Source organism: Protopterus annectens, chromosome 5.part0 (genome assembly GCF_019279795.1).
Source record: "Protopterus annectens isolate FY-2018-M chromosome 5.part0, PAN1.0, whole genome shotgun sequence".
NCBI classification, from domain to species: domain Eukaryota; kingdom Metazoa; phylum Chordata; order Ceratodontiformes; family Protopteridae; genus Protopterus; species Protopterus annectens.
Genome location: NC_056735.1, coordinates 1195305375 through 1195326038, shown reverse-complemented (window position 1 = coordinate 1195326038; position 20664 = coordinate 1195305375). Strand labels below are relative to the sequence as shown.

The 20664-nt window shown below is 39.7% G+C and overlaps 1 protein-coding gene across 1 annotated transcript in view; it reads right to left on the bottom strand.

Annotated features, from left to right (window-relative positions):
- Positions 1-20664, bottom strand: part of LOC122802337 (ras GTPase-activating protein 2-like) — a 1675609-nt gene that overhangs the window by 1022130 nt on the left and 632815 nt on the right. Inside the window, exon 5 of the mRNA XM_044071975.1 lies at positions 18644-18717. Within this exon, the coding sequence (XP_043927910.1) occupies positions 18644-18717 (74 nt within the window). The remainder of the gene's footprint in view (positions 1-18643; positions 18718-20664) is intronic.

Here is a 20664-nt window from a genome sequence, read left to right as displayed (position 1 = left end):
AGAAGTACCCTGGATATTAGTGGACAGAGTGGAAAACAACTCAGGAACATTTCTGTCCAAAAAAGAAAAGGTATCAGTCTTCCAGGTCTTTTTGCATGGAATCTTGAGCAGAAACTTGCCAGCTGATCGTTCAGAGAGGATGCAAAGAGATCTGCTTAAGGAACTCTCCACAGATGAACCAAATCTTGAAAGATCCCCTGATCTAGTTTCCATTTGTTAGAGTCTGCCCTTGTCTTGCTCAGCCTGTCTGCCACACAATTTTACCCTGGTGAAATGCAGAATGCCTGCAGTGTTAAACTGTGGTGTGAAGATATATCCCATGCTAACATGGCTAGTCTGCAGAGGGTTTATGACTTGATTATCCCCTGCTTGTTGACTTAGCACATGACTGTGGTATTGTCTGCAACAACATGAAGAGGTCCTGTGGACCAAAGATGATTCAGAGACCAAGTGTCTTGATCAGGGCAAGGATATCTTTTACATGCTTTTATCAGTCCTTGCTGTCCTACATACCTTAAACTTTTATCCTTCCTGAAACTACTTCCCAAGCAAAGTCGGAGGATTCTGTAGGGACTGCTTTGGAATAGGAAGGGAAAAAGGGAGAGCTGGATTTAAGGATAGTTGGCTGTTTTAACAAGTGATTTCTCTTCGAACAAACCCCAGCACTGGGATTTGGAAAGACAAGGGATGCTGTCGCTGGGACAAAATAGACTTTAGATACCACTGTATCTTTCTCATATGGAGTCCAGTCAAGGGTTTCATGAGAATCACAGATGCCATGAGACCCAAAATCCTGAGGAATTCCCTCGCAGTTACCAAAGTCCGAGTGGAAAACCCTAGAAATAGATCTAGATATAGTTCTATTTTTCCTGTTGAAGAAAAGCTCTTTGAACTGTGGTGTCTAGCTGACATCCCAGAAACATAATCCTGTAGGAAGGAGTCAAGAAAGACTTTTGAATGTTTTCTTGGAATCCCAGTCTGTGCAAAATATCTCTACCTAGACAGCGAGATTCCTGACGTTTCGAAAAAGACTCTGCAAAGATAATCAAGTCATCTAAATATGGAAAAATATGTATACCCTGTAATCTGCAATGAGCTATACCTGAAGCTAGACACACTGTGAATACTGTTGGTGCAGTCAATAGTCCAAAGGTTAAGACAAAGAACTGATAATCTGATTCCAAACACATGGAACCTTAAGAAAACCTGAAGTCTGGATGAAAAGGCATGTGATGATGACCATCTTTTAAATCTAATGCTACCAGGAAACTTGAATGAGGAAGAAGAGGTAGCACGTTTTGAAGTCACATCATTTTGAATTTGGGCACTATGACAAACAGGTTATGGAAAGAAGGATCCAGAACTGGTCTCCAAGCACTTTCTTTGGCACTAAAACATCCTTGAATAAAAAAAAACATTTCCTTACCTGGGAAGGAAGAACTCATTCTATCATTCCCTGGGACAGCATGTGATGAAGGACAAGCGGGACCAAGTCTGGTCTGATGGAAGAGAAATTACCCCCTCGAAAGGAGGCATTTCCACCCACAGCCACCTCTAACTTTGATGAATGATCTTCAGAATCCATTTGTCTGTAATTATCTGTTGCCAAAGAGAAAAGTGGAGATTCAGACTTTCTGGAAGGGAAGGTGGGCTGCTAGAATAGGAGGGGGTAACAAAGTCCCTTAAACAGTTATTCTCACTTGTTGGATTGTCCTCTGTTTGAGGTCCCAGAATTCGTTTTGGAATCCCCTTGCAATTTCATCTTAAACATCTGTTTACCTGCATTTGGTTGAGATGTTTACTTTGAAAAGGAGGGCTTAAAAATCTTTAAGAGAGTCTCGGAATCAACTTACCCCTTTTATAACACGTTGATCACCTCTGCAGCAGAGGGGGGCCATAAAAATAAATTTCTATCCAAAGAGGAATTTAAAATTTCATTTTTATCATCATCTAAGAGGTTCTGAGAATGCACAGCCGAGCAATCCTCCTCAAAATAGTACCAGTAACTATACCCCTAGAAGATGTTTTCAACTGAGTCACACACACACACTGCAAACAATAAGTACCAACTTGTACAACTGAATAAACTAAATTATTTATTTTTACTCACAAGAAGAAAATGCAAACATGTATCATACTTTCACAATTAGTCAGAACAAACTAACATATAAGCATAACTATTCAAAATTCTGAAAATCAAAGTTGCAGAAGCACAATTTTTCCCATACTAATCAATAACCTTCCCATCCTTATCAGAAAGAGTAGGATTGGAATTAACTAAATGCTTTGCAGTAGTAGGATTAAGTAAAGCGATAGCCGGTTCAGGTTTAGGAAGAGTATAAAAACTTAAAAAATGGATGAACTTCATACTTCCTATCTGCATTTTTAGGGGCAGATGGTGGAATAACAGAAAAAATTGCAAACAGTAACACATATCCTTTAAATATGACAGATCTCGAGGAATAGGTGAAGATTCTGAAAATTCCTTCTTTAACACCTTATAGTATTTTCTAATGGACTGAGAAACCTTAGTGATCTCCCACTAAAAACAATGGCATTCTGGAAACAGTCTAAAAAAAAAAATAAACACCCCCAAAGGGAGAATTAGAAACTGAACTCTCCTCAGAGTCTGAATCAGAAATCTGAGAAGAACACCGTATCTGTCCCTTTATCTTCCTATCAAGATTCGGAATCATGGCTATACCTATTTTTTTTAACCAGAAACTGCTCTATAAGAAGGATCAATAGCCTGAATCAAATCTTGAGCCAGTCCCAGTAAACTACTCCCATCCAAAGAAATCTGAGTAGTACATACGCATTTAGTTTTCGGTTTCTTTTTTTACAGGAAAAATGGTAGCAGCAGCTTTGTCAGGGATGGGTACAACATTCTGACAAAACAGGGATGCATTCCCTATTCCCTCTCTTAGGGCTGACAAGAATGTCTCTTTCTTGTCACTGACGGGACCCCAACAGCCATCAACAGAGGAAATGGCTTACCCCCAAGTCCATGGTAGCTGTAGGTGTTACACCAGAGGTGAAGCACAGTGAAAAACAAGCAGCAGAAACCGGTAAACCTTGAAAGTCTTTAAACATCACTTTTTCAAATAAAATGCAATAAAAATACACATTAACCACTTTACCAATCCAAAAAAGTAAAATAAACACAATTTCTCCACAACAAAAAGGTTTCTCTATTATTTTAAACTATTTTAAACTGACAAGAAAAAAAAAAAAAAAAAAAGAGTACTCTCATTTAAAAGTACAATACAATCTCATGACAATTCATTAAAACACAAGCTCCTAGATTCAAAATAACTTTCCTAAACAGGAAAGTATTAAATTTTTTTTTAGAAGGAAGGTTTTACCCTTAAAGGGAATTTATTTGCCCAGCAAAGGGACAGTACAAGCAAGTTGGCCATCAATCCTCGAAAGCCTCAGAGGAGCGCACTTTTCACAGACAGGAAAGCTCTGAAGGGCTCGGTGCCCAAACCGGTCTTTTCAGTCAGTTTAGCTTCAGCAGACTGACTTGACTGACTGGATACATGGAAGATGTCCTGAAGCTTTAGAAGCTGTCCAGCTGTTATATCCTATGCAGACTATAACCCATATAGCTAATTGACAAAAATCAGCTGGAACACTCACAAATAGTATAAAGCGGTGCTTAAAAGTGAAGCCAAGCTTGAACAAGGAAAAAGAGTTTTATTGTAAAAAATTTTTTTTTAAATATTTTTTAAAATACATGTATGAAGACAGTGTAAAAGTCTCCATCCTATATCTATGTTAATAGAAATTAGCCTAGTTGTAATAAAGGCTTATTTGAAATGTGTTCATTGAGTCCTGGCTCTCTTGGGGCATCTGTTAATATTTGCCATACACTTTCCTTCTTACCAAGGAGAGCTTTTGTGTCACCCCCCCCCCCTCCGTAAGCCTAAAACAACTTGGTCAATTATGGCAAACTTATATGTGTGTTCATCCCCTCTTAGGTCTATATGCCTATACAATGTGTTGTTCATATCTTTGGCTCTGAAACTGTAAAGATGTTCATAAATCAGTTTCCTGAATTGTCGTTTAGTCTTACCTATGTAGTAAGCAGGGCATGACATACACTTGGCTAAGTAAATAACAAATTTGCTATTACAGTTGCCCTGCCTAAAATGAACCAATTAAGCCTTTATTACAACTAGGGTAATTTCTATTAACATAGATATAGGATGTAGACTTTTACACTGTCTTCATACGTGTATTTTAAAAAATATTAAAAAAAATGTTTACATACTTTTAATTAATTATTTTATCAATTTATACAATTTATAATATTTGTATAAAATATGTGACGTAATGTTAGGTTATCAAACATTTGTAAATTATAATGTCTAAGGTTATACATTTTTTAAAGACTTAATAATAGCTTCTCACCGTAATAGTGAACATCCATTCCATTGTTACAATGTAAATTTATATTAAGTAATATGAATCTTACAATTTTACAGTGTTTTTAATAAGTTCAAATAGTTAGATGATATTTGAAAGTACTCATATTTGAGTATGTTTAATATGCATTAATGAATTGAGTATTTATTTAGTATTAGGCACCTGCACTTTAAAATTTTGTATTTAGTTTTGGCGCCAAAAAGACTATAAAAGTCTGACAGTATTTTGTATTAGTGTTCTGATGAAGTCCACTTTACGTGGATGAAAGCGCTTAACCTGGAGATTTTTTTATGACAATAAACCTCTTTTTCCTTGTTCAAGCTTGGCTTCACTTTTAAGCACTGTTTTATACTACTTGTGAGTGCTCCAGCTGATTTTTGTCAGTTATTACGTTGTCGTTGCTGGTTCTGTGATTTACAACCCATATAGCTAAGGCTACTGCAGCAGTGATCAATATGAAGAATATCTCTTATGTGACACTAATGCAACAAAAATTAATTTTAGCATCATGGCAAGCAAATATAGGGGAAAAGATTATTAGCCTGTATCTGAAACAATCACAGTAAGTTTCCTTTGTTAAATGGGCTTTTAGCTTTTTATTAAACATTGAGAGGTTAAGTGCTTTTAGTTCATTTGGCATTTTATTCCATGAAGCTGGGGCAGCAATACAGAAGGCTTTTTCTATGCAAGCAGGTGTACAGTTAGGACTTATTTGAATAGCATCATGACTTATGTCAAAGTTTGAGCTGTGTATTTTTAACCATATTCTTTAAATTCAGACAGTATTTCTCATACAGTAAAAAAAAAATGCCCAAGAACAAAATTAAAAAAACATGTTTAATTTAGAACTGCACATGAAAAGAAATAGACTGATGAGGGATGCAAGAGCTACACTCATAGTAGTGACCAAAGTGGCAAGAAGGTCTCCTGACTAAGAGGTCAGCTCTAACAATCAACTGGCATTCTGTTTCTTGAATAAGAAGTGACTGAGCAAAGACTGGATGAGACTGACTGACTGACTGACTGACAAAGGAGCTCACCAATGGAAAATGTAATTTAGAATACAGTTCTTCCCAAAGTTTGATGACCTCAGAGTCAGTGAGAGAGGGAGCGCAATGGGTATCCCCCTAGCATGGGAACATGGGGGCAAATCCTCTTAAGGAAAACAAAAATCAGAGAGAGTTGTATATTAAGCCAGTTGGGTTGACTAAATAGGCTTTGCTCAGTAAAGTTTTAATTAAGCAATCCATATCCAAAAACGTAATGCTGCAGACAGACTTGAACCCACCCATATTTTGCTAATCCCTTCCCAACTGGGAATGTCAACTTAGAAGCTGCATGGGAAGATTATATATTTAACTTTATGTCGTACCAGTATCAAGGTACAAGACAATTATGTGGCAAGACATATTGCTCAAAATGTCTGTCAAACAAAGTGCATGGTTTACTTCATTTACTGAAGTGTAAACGAGGGACTATAGACACAATCAACAAACTATTTAAAAGATACAAGAGACTTAGAATGTGCAAAGCTTACCGCACTAAGTGCTCTATGCTTCTGGAACAGTAGTCTGTTGATGGTAAACTAAGTCTTCAGTGTAAAATGAAAGCACTCGTGTTTTGTACAAGTATTTTTTAAACAGCTTTGCCAGTGTCCAAAGTCTCAGTAACACAGTATTTTGTGTTGTTTATTATTCGTGCTGTCTTGTGTGGATGTTATAGCTATCAGTGTTTATATTTCAAGATATGCATAAACCAAGAATAAAATGGACTTTTTAATGCTCCTTATCTAGTCTTTATATAACCAAAGAATTTCTACTGTAACTCAAGGATGCAGTTTGGGCAGCTCCTTTGCTGCTGACAGATTACTATCCAATCTAACATCTCTGGGATACACTGTAACCAGCAAATATAACAAAGAAAGTCAATGCAAAAGCCACTTCACTCCAATGGAGGCTTAAAAAGTTTGCATTGCAACTTCCAATGGACGAAGCCCAAGCCTTTTGACAGAATCAAGTTACGTCCTCACATTTCAAACAAATGTTCATATCTCTGGAACTATAGGGGCTATGAAAGAAGTGTGAATGGCAAAACATTCAGCACAAACTATTTTTATAGTGGTAGTATTCTTTAGGTTCTAGGTCTTTAACTGAATTTTATAAGTCACAGTAAATACAGTAACTATTACATTTGTAATATTTTGTAAACAACTTACAATATCTCAGCAACCACTCAAGTTAGACACATACTGTCAAGCAGCATTTTATTCATCTAGCCGAGAGCTTTCATAAGAGGCTAAGTAGTTACTGTCTGTGTTATGTGGTTGTTGAGATATTTAGACAAATGTGAAAATTTTACTAAATAAATTAATATCATAAAAACAGCAGTTAATATCTCTTCACTTGCACTAGACACTGGTCAAAGATTAATGCAGTTGAGCTTGATATTGTGTAAGCTGTAAAATGAAATCTTTTAAATCTTTTAAACATAGCATGGTTTCGGAATTATTGATGCAAATATCAAAAATCAATATTCAATGCCTAGAGGCGTCAGTAGGAGTTGATCATAGATGCACCTGGAGGCATCACTCAGATGTAATGAGTTAACCTGCTCATATCACCAAAGTAATTAAGTGACAATATAAGTGCGACCCAATAAAGAAATTCAGTATACAAAGTCTGTTCCTCCAATTCTAAGGCTATGTGATGTGTGTTGAACAAACCAGCTATGTGATGTGTATTGCATAAACCAGCTTATATCCCTTGTCTCCATTTTTGCTGTTTTCCTGACGTCTATACAGTAGTGGTAAGTCAGTGCTAGCAATTCAACAAAGATTTATTTCAGTAACACCTGAACTCTGTAGCACTGTGCAGGCAGGGTATAAATTGTAGCAATTGTTTGCTACAATTTAAAAGAAGAAAGGATTTTTTTTCCCCTAAACTGTAAAGGAAGAAGGTCAAGGGCAAAGCACAAACAGGACCTGAATGTCTGTGACATGGGGGGGTGGATTGAGTGCTGTCCTCATGAGGTCTGTATAAGCCATCCTGAAAATTTTAGAGAAGCCTTTTTTGCTCTTCACTTAAAGAGCTGAGAGAGGTGGGGCAGTAGTTTGTGGTACCAGCACGGAGTGCTGGTTGAACCAACTATGCTTCTGTACCCTCACAATGGTAAACACAAAAGTTCACTACCATAAATTCTGTGGGTTACAGCTTCAATCATGTGTGCCCCTATGAAGCCAATTGGCAATTTACTTCCCAAAATATTATATGTGGTATAACAGTGAGATACATGTGAGAAAACGCACCATGTAATCTCCTCATGTCAACTCCTTAACTAGTCATTTTTTTCAGCATACTTCAATAGCTGCTGTCACGTGTAAATATATTCTCTGCAGGAGATGCTGTCCAGTATGAAGGACAACTGCATATTCTATATCCTTGCACTCAGAACCATGAGACACACCATACTTTTCAAAATGCTCCAACAGCCTCCAAAAGATATCAAAAGTAGCAGCACCTGCTGTTAATACTTTTCAACATTTTGCGCTAGACATCAACAAAAGACTGTAAAACAGGGTCAGCTTCTGTGTGAAAGAGTTTAGAATTATGGGTAGAAAATGGTGAGATTCAAATAAGAAGGGGCCCTCAGGAAATTAGCTACATGGTTACAAAGTGGCACAATTGGTTCAATGCCAGCAAATACAAGAAAATGATGAAGCTAGTTATGCCATGGTGGAAACACCCTACACTGTGCAAGGCACAAGAAGCATTTGGTAACCACAATAGACATCAAGAATCATATAGCCCAGTAAGACAATGTGATTGCAAAGCAAAAAAAAAATACTCTGGTTTATTTAATGGAAAATAAAACGATAAACAGGTACTGGTACCAGTGGTACAGTCATAACAAGAGTACTGCAGGCAGTTCTACAGAAAATATATACAATCAGATGGTGCAAAATGGACGGGAAGACAAATAAGAAAGTAAAAAGTAAGGTTTAGTCCGGAAAAGTAAAAAGGAATAGGCGAACAAGACTTACACTCACAAACAGCTAAGGGGAAGGATTCTGAGAGCAGAACCTTAAAAAGAAAGACCAAAGAGAGGAAGCAGCATATGGACATGAGGAAATACTTCTTTAAAGACTAAGGAGTGGAAATAATGGAATTTGTGTTGGCCACCCTGAGCACGGAGACATTCAAAAGGCAGCTGGATTAATGGCTGAGGTGGAGTTACAGTAGTGAGAGAAGAGGTTCGTAGAGACAAATTTTTTCATTCTGTCAACTGTGGATACGTGAAAAAAAAACTTAAAAGCTTTGACAAAAATGTTATATTAGAGCATATGTGGCACTCTTTTTCAAACTGCACTAATCTGAATATAAAAAATTATAGAAGAGGGAATAATAAGGGATGGCTATTGCAAGGGAGGATGGCGGGAGAACGAGCTCCAGTCAGGCATAATAAACACAACAAACTATTATTCTGAAAACTATAACCAATTAATGAATAACACATTTACTTGATACTATGCACACAGACATTTTTTATTTATATATATATATATATATATATATATATATATATATATATATATATATCTGTATATATACACACATATATACACATACATACACGTATATATACATACATGAGGAATTGCAGGTTCCTAGCAGGTTCCTACAACAAAAACTATCAACAACACGAAGGGATATCACAAATGCATGCAAAATATCCATATAGATGCGAGCTCTAGGACAACAAAAAAAAAAGCAAAGCAGAAAAGTACCCACAAGCACCTCTCTTATCAAGAAAATAAGCTTGTATTTAAGTGGGGTGTTCCACTCAGCTAGACTCCTTACTTATATACACTAAACTCCACATTCACACAACTGCCATAAACAGGAATCAGCAGTATGGCACAAAACTCATCCTCATATGCATTTATCAGAATGCAAGTCAACAAAAACATTTGCTGACCAACAGTGAAACTCCACTGCAACATCATGAATTCTTACGGAAAAGGGTGGTAACACATCAGTTATTATGCTGGCTGCAATAGATTTATTCAAATAATTTGCCTAGTATTAACCTGTGAACTTAGTGACCTGTCAACAGTCACAATTAGCACATCAGCTGCCTAGTATTAGCAAGTAAGTAAAGTAAAGCAAACTGTATTGTCATTCAGACTTCACATGACAGTGCAAACTGAACGAAATTTCCTTTCTCCAGACTCGATGTGCAAATCACAAGAAGCATTACAACAGACATTGCTACATTACAACAAACCATTACACACTCTCACTCTATTTCTCTCTCTCTCTCTATATATATCTATATATATCTATATATATATATATATATATATATATATATATATATATATATATATATATATATATATGCTATAACAAATGTTTGCACATGTAAATTCTTTGGCTTCCTACTGAACTGTCAGCACCTGAAATGTTAAGTGCTGAAAAGCCATAAAAAAGACTGAAAAGACAGCAGAAGAGCAACCTCAAAAATCTCTCTTATCCTTAGAACTTCTTTGCGAGGGCAATCCCTCAAAGTACCCCACACACCCTGAACATATATATACTACCAACTGGGACATCGCCTTACCTCGGAAAAAGTGAATATTCCAAGAAATGAAACTTAGTACATGTAAGCTTATTCTTTCATCCAATCAGTCTCTGTATTTCAGGGCTTACTCTAGCAGGTCCTGACATTTCAAATGTTTACCAGCTTCCCTACTTTGGTTGACCATTTCAGAGTAAAGAGATACTGCATATCTCTCATACATACTCCCTGCACATCTTTCAGCTTAATCTTAATCAGCTGGACAATGGTGCCAAAAAAAAAAAAAAAAAAAAGGAAAAAAGAAATTCACAAAAAAAATGTCCTTTCTCAATCCAGCAAGTCCACACAGTCATACTTTTCAACTGCTAACTTAGGCATAGCACTATGATTTTGGCCCTCAGATTCAGCCTTACTCCTAGATCTTATGACATTCCTCAGTGTCGGACCTGTTTATGGGAACATATTTTATTAAATGCATATTAAGCCTATACAAAGATTTACTAAAGTGAACTATATAGGGTCTAGTATAAAAAGATCTACTATTGTGAAAAATGAGAGTGCTTTTCTTTCTAATCCTCTACTGTGATTTTTTTTTTTTTTAAAGGCCAGTGCTAAGATTTTTAACTTGTTGGTTGAGTGTATGGTCACAACAAGCTTTATGCATATATGAGCCAAAAGCACCAAAATGATTATACATACATATATAAATAAAAAAAAAACATGGCTTTGAAGTCAGACTGTTGGGTTAGCAGTCAATGAAAGTGAGCACAGACAGTTACTGTATTGCAGGTCTACTGGCCACAGAAAATAAAAACATAAAATGCACGTTGGCATACCTGATGTCCTGTTCACTGGCATCAAGAGCTCAGTGAGTCTACAAAAGTGAAAGGAGGACATTTGTACTGATTCTACTCAGAAACAAGGAGACAAGTACGTGTGCAGTAACAAAGTAATCCGGCTGAAGGCAACTTTTACATAAATCCCACTAGGGTCTCTGAATGCAGCAGTTTTGCAGGGGACATAACCAAGAAAATATTAACTGGATCCCTGACTTCAAGTCTAATGGGATGCTAAGAAAATATGATTCTCATCTGGCCCTCACTCTGGCTACATTAATCCTTTATGGGGCCCTAAATACGCTATTTTTGTTTGCGTACAAACTGAACCTGCCTTCTCCTGCCTTGTCTCACACTGATAGGCCCATCGGCTACACTAACTCTGTATAGAGAATGGTCCTCTGATGATTCTAACATTGCTGATATACTGTCTTAAGTACTTCTGCTGTGAATACAAATAATTTTGGGAATCATGTCAACTTGATGAAGGAAGATTTGGCAAAGAAAAAAATAAGAAAACTTCTTGCTGAAACTAACAGACAAACATGGCACAGAGGGGCAATCTCCCCTGTTCATCCCAAGTAGGGGGACATGCCAACACCCCCCCCCCACACACACAAACACACACACAGACAGATATATATATATATATATTAGACACACCAACTCCAAGAGTACAGAACAGACAAGAGGAACTCCACTGTCGGCAAAGTGTTTCGGCAAACAGCAGTCAAGCATTTTGTTGCGAAGTGTTTTGGCAAACAGCAGTCAAGCATTTTGCTGCGAAGTAGTTCGGCAAACAGCAGTCAAGCATTTTGCATTCGCAGAATGTAACTTCACTGATTTGATACATTCCCAAACCTTCCTCGGACCTATGAATTCAGAAAGCCTTCAGGCACTTTAATTAAACTCTTGCTGGAGAGCCTAAGTTGAGATATAAGCATACTAGAACCCAGACTTTCAAACTACCAAAGTTTCTAGCAATTTTTAATGTATGAAATAACAGTCATAAACAAGACCAGTCCCTTTTTCATCAACAGTAGTTTATTAAACACAAGTATCAATTCCGTTACTGTTTATTATTAGGGGTAACCAGTGACTTCAGGCTTCCAGAAAATGAATATTGCAGACTTCTTGCCTGACAGTTGCACAATTCTCAAATGGAACAGAGATGTGCCATAAACAGAAAAATAAAAACTGCCACATGCTTGCAAATAATAACTATAATAGTGCTGTGTTCATCTGAGACATTTACTACAATAACTAAAACACCCTGAAAAACCAAAATAGTAACAGCTGAAACAGATACTTACAACTAACTTTACAGAGGAAATCAACTCAGTAAGAAAGCAGTTAAACATTCTAGACTTCCCATATTAAAGCTATCACATCCCACAAACTTCAACCTCTCATTTAAGTAATATGATTTATTTACATTCCAAAACTAACATATGTAATTCGGTAACTTGGCAAGTATAGAGCTGTTGTACTTAGTGTAAAAGCATGGCATCTATCTCTCCTTCAGCACACAGGAAAGAACAGTTATGTAAAATCTTACCATAACCATAGATGTCCTTCTCTTCTATAAGCTGCAGTATTCATAACATGAGGGAGTCCACTTCCGGCTGACTCATACATACAGCCAGTATACCAAAGTCTAAATGCTACTGTAAGGTACGTGCAACGCTGAATATCCGTTAGCGTACGTCGGCCATAAAGAGATGTCAGGTATAAAGAGGACATCAGCACGTACCTACCTCAGAAATGAATGCTGTAAAGCACCATTCTGATAAAATGAGAAAACATGTAACTAGGGACCAGGCAAGCATCAGGGGGAAGGGAGGGGGGGAAACAATACTGCAGCATATAGAAGAGAAGAACATCTATGGTTATGGTAAGATTTTACACAACTATTCTATGTCCTTCTATTCATATGCTAAAGTATTCATAACATGAGGGAGAATGCAAAGGTCATGCAGAGGAGGAACTGGGTGGAGGAGCAGAAACATTTTCCACAAAGCCATGGAGGATAGCTCTGGCAAACCCCACCCCTGGAAATGACATCCAATTTATAGTGCTTGGTGAAAGTATGAACAGAAGACCAGGTAGCTGCCTCCAAGACAGAGGCTGTATCCAATCCTTTACAGAAGGCCCCAGAGGAGGACACTGCCCTCGTGGAATGTGCCCTTACAGCTGAAGACAGATCCTTTCCATTGGCTGAGTAACAGAAATAAATGGTTTTAGAAATCCAAGAAGAAATAGTTTGCTTGGAAAAAGGTTGGCCCAGAGCCCTTGGGTGATAAGAAACAAACAATCTCTCGGACTTACGGATAGGCTTAGTTTTGCTCAAGTAGTATCCGAGTTGTCTATGTATGCCCAATGTGTGAAGAATCTTCTTACTGGAAGACTGGGGGAGGGAAAAAAGGTAGGGAGATTGATAGCCTGATTCAAGGATAACTCATTAACCACCTTGGGCATAAGGGACAGGTTAGTCCGAAGAGAAACCCTGTCCCTATGAAACACTGTGAAGGGAGAGGAGGCCATAAGAGCTTCCAGCTTAGAGACCCTTCTGGCAGAGGTAACAGCCACTAGAAAAACTGTTTTCCATATACAATGTTGAAGGGAAGATGTCACTACTGGTTCAAAGAGGGCTAGGGTAAGTTTCTTCAGGAAAAAATTGAGATCCAAATGAGGAGGCACTTGTTTCCTTGGTAGTCTAATGTGAAGGATGCCTTTTAGGAACAGCTTGATTTCCAACCTGGAAGCTAAAGGAGGAGACATTGGCAAACTTGCACAGACGGCAGAAAGATGTACCTCGACTGAAGAATACGACAGGCCATTCTTCATTAATTCACACAGGTCAGACAAAACCACTGGGACCTCTACTGACAGTGGTTGTTAAGTGTTTTTGAGACGCCAGATGGGAAACCTCTTCCATTTAGAGATATAGGATTCCCTAGTAGTGGGTTTTCTGGCCTCCTGCAAAACTTGTAGCACATCTTCAGTATAAAGTTGTCTGAAGGGAATTAAAGCCCTATCACCCACAGTGTCAAGTTTAGGGTTGACATATGTGGATGCATTAGAGTTCCCTTGTCCTTTGTGAGTAGGTCCACCTTGTGGGGCCAACTTGTGGTGATTGCCCTTGGCTAAATGTAGGGGGAGGGGGAATCAATGCCGTCTTGGCCAAAAGGGGGTCACCAGCAAGATTTTTGGCTGTTCCAGCTGAATTTTCAGCAGGACCTTCTAGTTAAGTGTATGTGGAGGGAATATGTACAGAAACATCCCCTTCCATGGAAAAAGATAGTACGTCCACCTTCCATGCCCCGGGATGTGGAATCCTGGCACAATATTTGGGAAGTTGTCTGTTCATGGGGGAGGCAAACAAAAATCTAAGGAATACCCCAAAGATGGACCAGATCCAGAAACACAACCCTGTTTAACATCCACTCATGGGATTGAGTCATGGACCTACTTAGAGAGTCTGCCATCACATTCTAAGGTGAGGGAATGTCAATAGCCTGAAGAGAAACCTGACTCTGCTGGGCTAGCTCCCAGGCATATAATGCCAGTCTGTAGATGATATAGAGCTTTGTCCCCCCCCCCCCCCGCTTGTTGATGTACCAGAGGACTGTAGTACTGTCTGTGAACCACCTTAAAACCTCTAGTGAAATCCTGGATTGAAGATTTTGAGGACAAAGATCAAAGCTCTCATTAGTTTTATGTTTAAGTGCTCCTTTGCCTGAGGTAGGGACCACACATCTCTGACCTTCCAGTTTTCCAGAGTTGCACCCCAGCCTGTGTCTGATGTATCTGTGCACAGATCCTGGGTGGGTGGAAGAGGCTGAAGGGATAAGGCCTGGATTTCTGGAGACCTGGAGAATCCACCACTCTAACTCCGTTATCAAACAGGGTAGGAGGGGAACAACAAATTCCAGAGGGTGAGAGTGTTATTTCCAAACCATTCTCAGGAACTACTGAAATTTCCTCATATGTAGTCTGGCAAAAGTATTGGAATAGTTGAGGCCATGAACCAACTCCCTGGCCATCAGAAACTGAAGAGGTAGTAGGTCCTGGAAACAGGAGTTAAAAGACACAATCTTTTCTTTGGGTAAACAAGTTATCATTCTGCTTGTTAGAATCCTGCACCCCCAGGAAGACATGATCCTGGGAAGGGATCAGGGAAGGCTTTTGAAGGTTGATAGTAAATCCTAGCCCTTTCAGAAGGGACATTGTGCAGGAAAGATGGTCCAGGAGGGTGCCTGCAGATGGAAAGCAGATCATCTAAATATGGAAATATCTGTATGCCCTGTAACCTGCAGTAGACTATGACACGGGCTAAACATTTTGTGAATACCCTCAGTGCCATAGATAGACCAAAAGGCAAAGCACAGAACTGAAAATGAGAGGAAGCAACAGAAAAGCGAAGAAATCTCCTGAACCATTGGTGAATGGGGATGTGAAGACAGGCATATTTTATGTTCAATGACACCATGAAGGCCTGGGGTAGGATACTTAGGAGACAAGTAGGTAGAGTCAACATGCGAATGGTGGGGACCTTCAGAAAGGTATTTAAATGGGAAAAGTCCAGAATGGGCCTTCAAGGGCCATCCTTTATTGGGACCAGAAACATCCTGGAGTAAAATCCTTTTCCAGTTTGAAAGGGTGGGTACCTCCTGGATAGTGCTAGGATAGAGAGAGGAGAGGACTAGTGGGAAGAATTCCAATTGGTCCTGTGGAGATTGTGAGATGCCTTTGAAGGAAGGACGAGTTTCTCTTACTATGAAACAGCCTTGACTGATGATAGAAAGGACCCAAGAGTCCTGGGTTAGCGGTTTCCGAGCTGGGAGGGAAAGAAAGGTGAAGAGAAAGGGGGGGGGTAGATGGATCTGGGTGCTGGTAGTCACAGACTACGAGGTTTGGCCTGAAAAGGCTGTTACTGAGAAGGTGTGGAAGAAGACGACTTAGAAGGAGCCTGTCTCCTAGAATCCCTCTTACCTTTGGATTGGAGAGATTTAGTTATCTTCCTTACAAAGGTGGTTTTGGCTGGGTAGTTTCTCTGGAAGAGGGGAAAAGGAGAGACAAATGTGTTTTAAATCCTGGTGTTCTTTCCCCTTTTCCTGAAGAGTTTTAAAAAGCCCTACAGCTGCACTGCCAAATAAGGCTTTGTTGTCCGGAGGGGCATCCATAAGCTTAGCTTTGATATCATCAGGTAAAGGTTGTAGTCTAAGCCATGAATACCTTCTCAAGATTGACCCCTTAGTTGCAGCCCTAGCTGAGGCCTCCACACCATCATAACTGCATTTGATGGAGTGCCTGGCAACCTGGGAGGAGGAATTCAGAATGGTTGAGAGCTTGGTTTTGGTGGGTGAATCTGGGAGCTCTGATGGTTTCACTGCACCTACTAGAAGAGCCAGGGAATATTTGGCCATGTGCATCTGATAAGTTCATTGCCCTGAAGGCCAAGGTTGCAGATGTATACACTTTTTCCCCAGTCTCTCCATGACCTTGCTCTCCTTATCAGGGTGGAGCAGAGAGGTGGAAGGAAAAAGCTTGGAAGCTTTATCTGCTGCCACTGAAATAGCTGTATCAGCAGTGTGCGCCTTAAAAAGGAATTTGGCATCCTCAGGCACCTTGCAAAATGTGACTGGGTCCTTAGGTGCTGGAGGCTGGGAATCTGGGCACTTGGAAGCAGCAGTGAAGGCATCCAAGAAGGCTGGAAGGGTAGGAGTGATGGCTGATGGATTAGGGGATTCCATCTGAAGGAGGTCATAGTACCTCTTCTGTATCTCAGAGACCTGGCAGCAATCCCACTTAAAGTCCTTCATCTTCAAGACGGTCTTCCCAAAGGAAATATTCTACCTAGGGGAATCCATAACATTAGCTTCCTCATCTGGAGAGGCATATCCTAGAGGAGAAGCAATTTGACTAGAGTAAGCCAGAGACTCATCCCCTAATGAATCCTCCTCCTCCTCCTTATAAGAGACATCTTCTAAAGTCCTCTTCAAGGGGGTAGAAGGAGAAAGGGCCAGTGAAGAAATAGAAGGGGCTGAGGTCTGGCAGAGAGCCATGAAAGCATTAAAGAGGCTTTGGGTAAAGGCCTGCCAGGCCGGAGTTAAACTGGGTGCCTGGTCCTGAGGAACCGCAAAACATGTTTAGTTTTAAGTTTCTTCTACCTTGAAGCCTCGGGAGCCAGGTTGTGAAAGGATGATGGGCTTGATATCAGGCAGCATTCCATGACATCTGTAGGAACATCTAATTGCACAACAATATGCGTGACACCATGCAGGTCTTCAGAGATAACCAGCCATGATTGTGATAGCCCCTTAGCACCCAAATCGGATGCCTGCAAATCCCTCTGGGACAAGCCGCAGATTCTTTGATGGCTTCCATGGTGGTACCCGTCGAAGGAGGCTCTACAGATTCTGAAGCAGCCTCAGCCTTCATCAGCCTCGGGAGGAATGCTAGAAATAGAGGGAGCAGACATTGGGTCAGGCAAGGCTTCTTGAGTTGCGGCTTTTCTGAAGGGCTAAGTGCTTTAGACGCTGATTTTCTAAGTATAATCTAAGGGAAGCTAAATGGCTATGGAGGATTTCTGGAACAAAGGCCTTACAGATAACGCAGGAGGTGTGATCATGACTGGCCCTAGACAAAACAAGCAAAGCTTGTGGGAGTCTTTATGTGGAATCTGCCTTCCACACTGACATTTGCCTTTCCTAGCTGACATGGATACGCTACAAAAAAACAAGACAGTAGCCAAAAGGAATAATGAAATCCCCAACAGGGTACTTATCTGAAGCATAAATGTGACTTCTCTGGCGACTGATGAACGGAACTGGCAAGCGGACAGGCGGCAGAAAAACTCTGAGGTAGGTACGTGCTGACATCTGCTTTATACTTGATGCCTCTTTATGGCCGACGTACGCTAACTGATGTGCGGCGTCACACGTACCTTACAGTAGCATTTAGACTTTGGTATACTGGCCGAACATACGAGTCAGCCAGAGCCAGACTCCCTCATGTTGTGAATACGGCAGCATACGAACAGAAGGACATGTAATGATACAGAAGCAGTGTAGCCTGTTCTCATCAAATGAAGCAGCTAACATCTGGTGATATTAAATTTTAGCATTAGTAACTTAGGGTATACATCCAAGAACTAAGTTCTTCAGTGCGAACTAAAGAGGCTTCAAAATACAGAAAAACACCACCATTATGGCATTTTGTTTATAATTTAAACCATGATGCAAGATTAATTCAGGTTTACTGCTGATGTCTAAAATGGATTTACCTTCATTTACCTGAAAGGCAGCTGTACGATCGGACTACTGTGCGACTTTACATACCGAAACTCAACATGTCCCGAAACCAAAACATTGAAAATGGTAATCTGGAAAACCAGATTCCACCATTTTCGAACTCCAACTATCTCCAAACATTGTTATGCAGGGGGGCAAGCCACCCTACACCTCACATGTGGGGGGGGCTGCACCTCCCTCCCACTTTAATATACAAACTCCAAGATCGCACTACAGTGGGGAAAGGATTCATTTCCTGATCTCCACTACAGTGAGATCTGCACCTGAAATGCTGAATTCCAATGAGCGAATGCCAATGTGCATTCGCTCAGAGTTCGAACCATTGTCACTCGACATTTCAGAAATCAGTAGGTTGTACTTTCGCACTTTGGTGCATACAACCTCCTTTCACATAAATGAAGGTGTACTTCTAAAATGACCTGTGCAGACTACCGCATTGTTATTAACACCAACTGACAAAATAATGTTGAACTTGTTACTTACCGTACCACCAGTTGCTGGACTGATCCATTATCTGTTATAACTTCATGCAGTTTTAAATCTAGATGAACTTTACCCTGTAATAAGCAACAGAAAAACAGAACTATAGTCTTTACACTGCAGATGTACACTATTCAAGCAAAAACAGAATGACTAAATGTTGAATGTTCACATATGAACTAAATCAATTATAGCTTAGCAGTCAGGTATTGAAGTGAAACATTTAGCTTGCTGTCAATGCCTTCATGCATAAAACAAGTAGGTAGTTCATTTCTCACTTTATAAAATATATATTTTAATTCAACTTGGGACAAAAACTGCAAAACAGCAAATGTCATTCGATTTACTTTTAGTTTTCACATCCCAGTCTCACTCTGTCAGCTGTCTCTTATTTTGCCTACGTTGGTGTAACTTGCAAGTTGGAAACTGATTAGGCAGGCAACCCATTTACAATGTTCTTTTAAGTTTACTTGCAAATAACATGCAAACACAACTTACCATAACAGTGGATGTTCAAATGATCACCTTAACTAGATGGGTTATAGCCTGTTAAGGACACAACAGCCGGTCAGCTTCAAAAGCTTCAGGGCACCTTCCAGGCACCCAACCATCAGTCAACTTGATTAAGCACCAAGCCCTTCAGAGCTTTCATGACAACAGAAACAGTGAGGCTGACCCTGAAAGGATAATACCAGGAACAACAAAAATAAGTATTCAAACCCTGGTATAAACAACATACCAAAAATCAAGGGGGATACGGGAAAGACAGGATACTGCAACTACTATTAATATGGCTACAGAGTGTTTACAAGCACAAATTTACTATGCTCATTATACTGATCACTTTTGCAGCAGCCTTAGCTACACGGGTAGATTACCCTAGCTTACTACATTTAGGAGGTGAAAGGGTAAGGGTTGAGCTACTGGAGAATGGTCCTAGCAAAGCCTTTTCTAGACGTAGAGATGGAATCAAGCTTGTTGTTGTTGTGTCTTTCGGCTTATCCCGGTTAGGGGTTGCCACAGCGGAACTCCGGTCCACTAATATTTGGTAGTGGATTTTTACGTGCCGAGTTACCAGCCCTGACGCACAACCTTCAACGAAGGCACGCCTATTCACGCATGCCTCCACACAGAAGACGCTTTAGCTGAGAACGCGACAACGTCTTGCTGTGAGGCGACAACACTTCAAGCTTGTAAACATATGTATACAGGACCAAGTTGCTGCTTCTAGAATATTTCTAGAATCCAACCCTTTCCAGAAAGTCACAGATGAAGCCAAAGTCCTGGTACAGTCGGCCTTGACCCTGCCTGAATAGTTTTGTTGAGAATAACAAAAGGTAATATAGCCTTTGGCAACCATTTGGAGATAGTGTTTTGACACAAGTTGTCCCTTCTTACCTTCACAAGAAATGAACAACTGATTGAAAGATCTGAAAGATTTAGTTCTGTCAAAAAAGAACTTGAGTTGTCTGTGGACATCCAAGGTGTGAGTTATCCTCTCTCTCATATTTTAAGTTCAGGAAAGAAAACGGGGAGATGGATAGTTTGGTTTCAAGTAAACTTGGATACCACTTTAGCATAAAAGAAGGATTAGTTCTCAAAGAAACCATTTCTTGGTGGAAAATGAGACAGGGCTGACTCACCATAAGAGCTTCCATCTCAGATACTCTTCTTGCAAAGAAGAAGGCAATCAGTAAAACAGTTTTATATGTTAAGAACCTCAAATCAGCCAGATTAGCTGATTCAAATGAAGCAATAGCTTCCCTAACACAAAATTATGATCCCTTGGAGGGACCAATGGATTTCTTGGAAACCTACTATGCACAACCATGAGAATGCCTTGAAAGAAGAGGATTCATGGGCAGACGTTGATAAATAAATCTTGATGGAGGAGTACAAGGGCCATAGGATAGCAAATCACAAAAACACTGTAAAACCAGAGAAGATCTAGCTCTGAATGGGTGCAGGATATGTCGTTAGCAACAACTAGTAAACCATTTCCCTATGCTAATACACAATTTTCA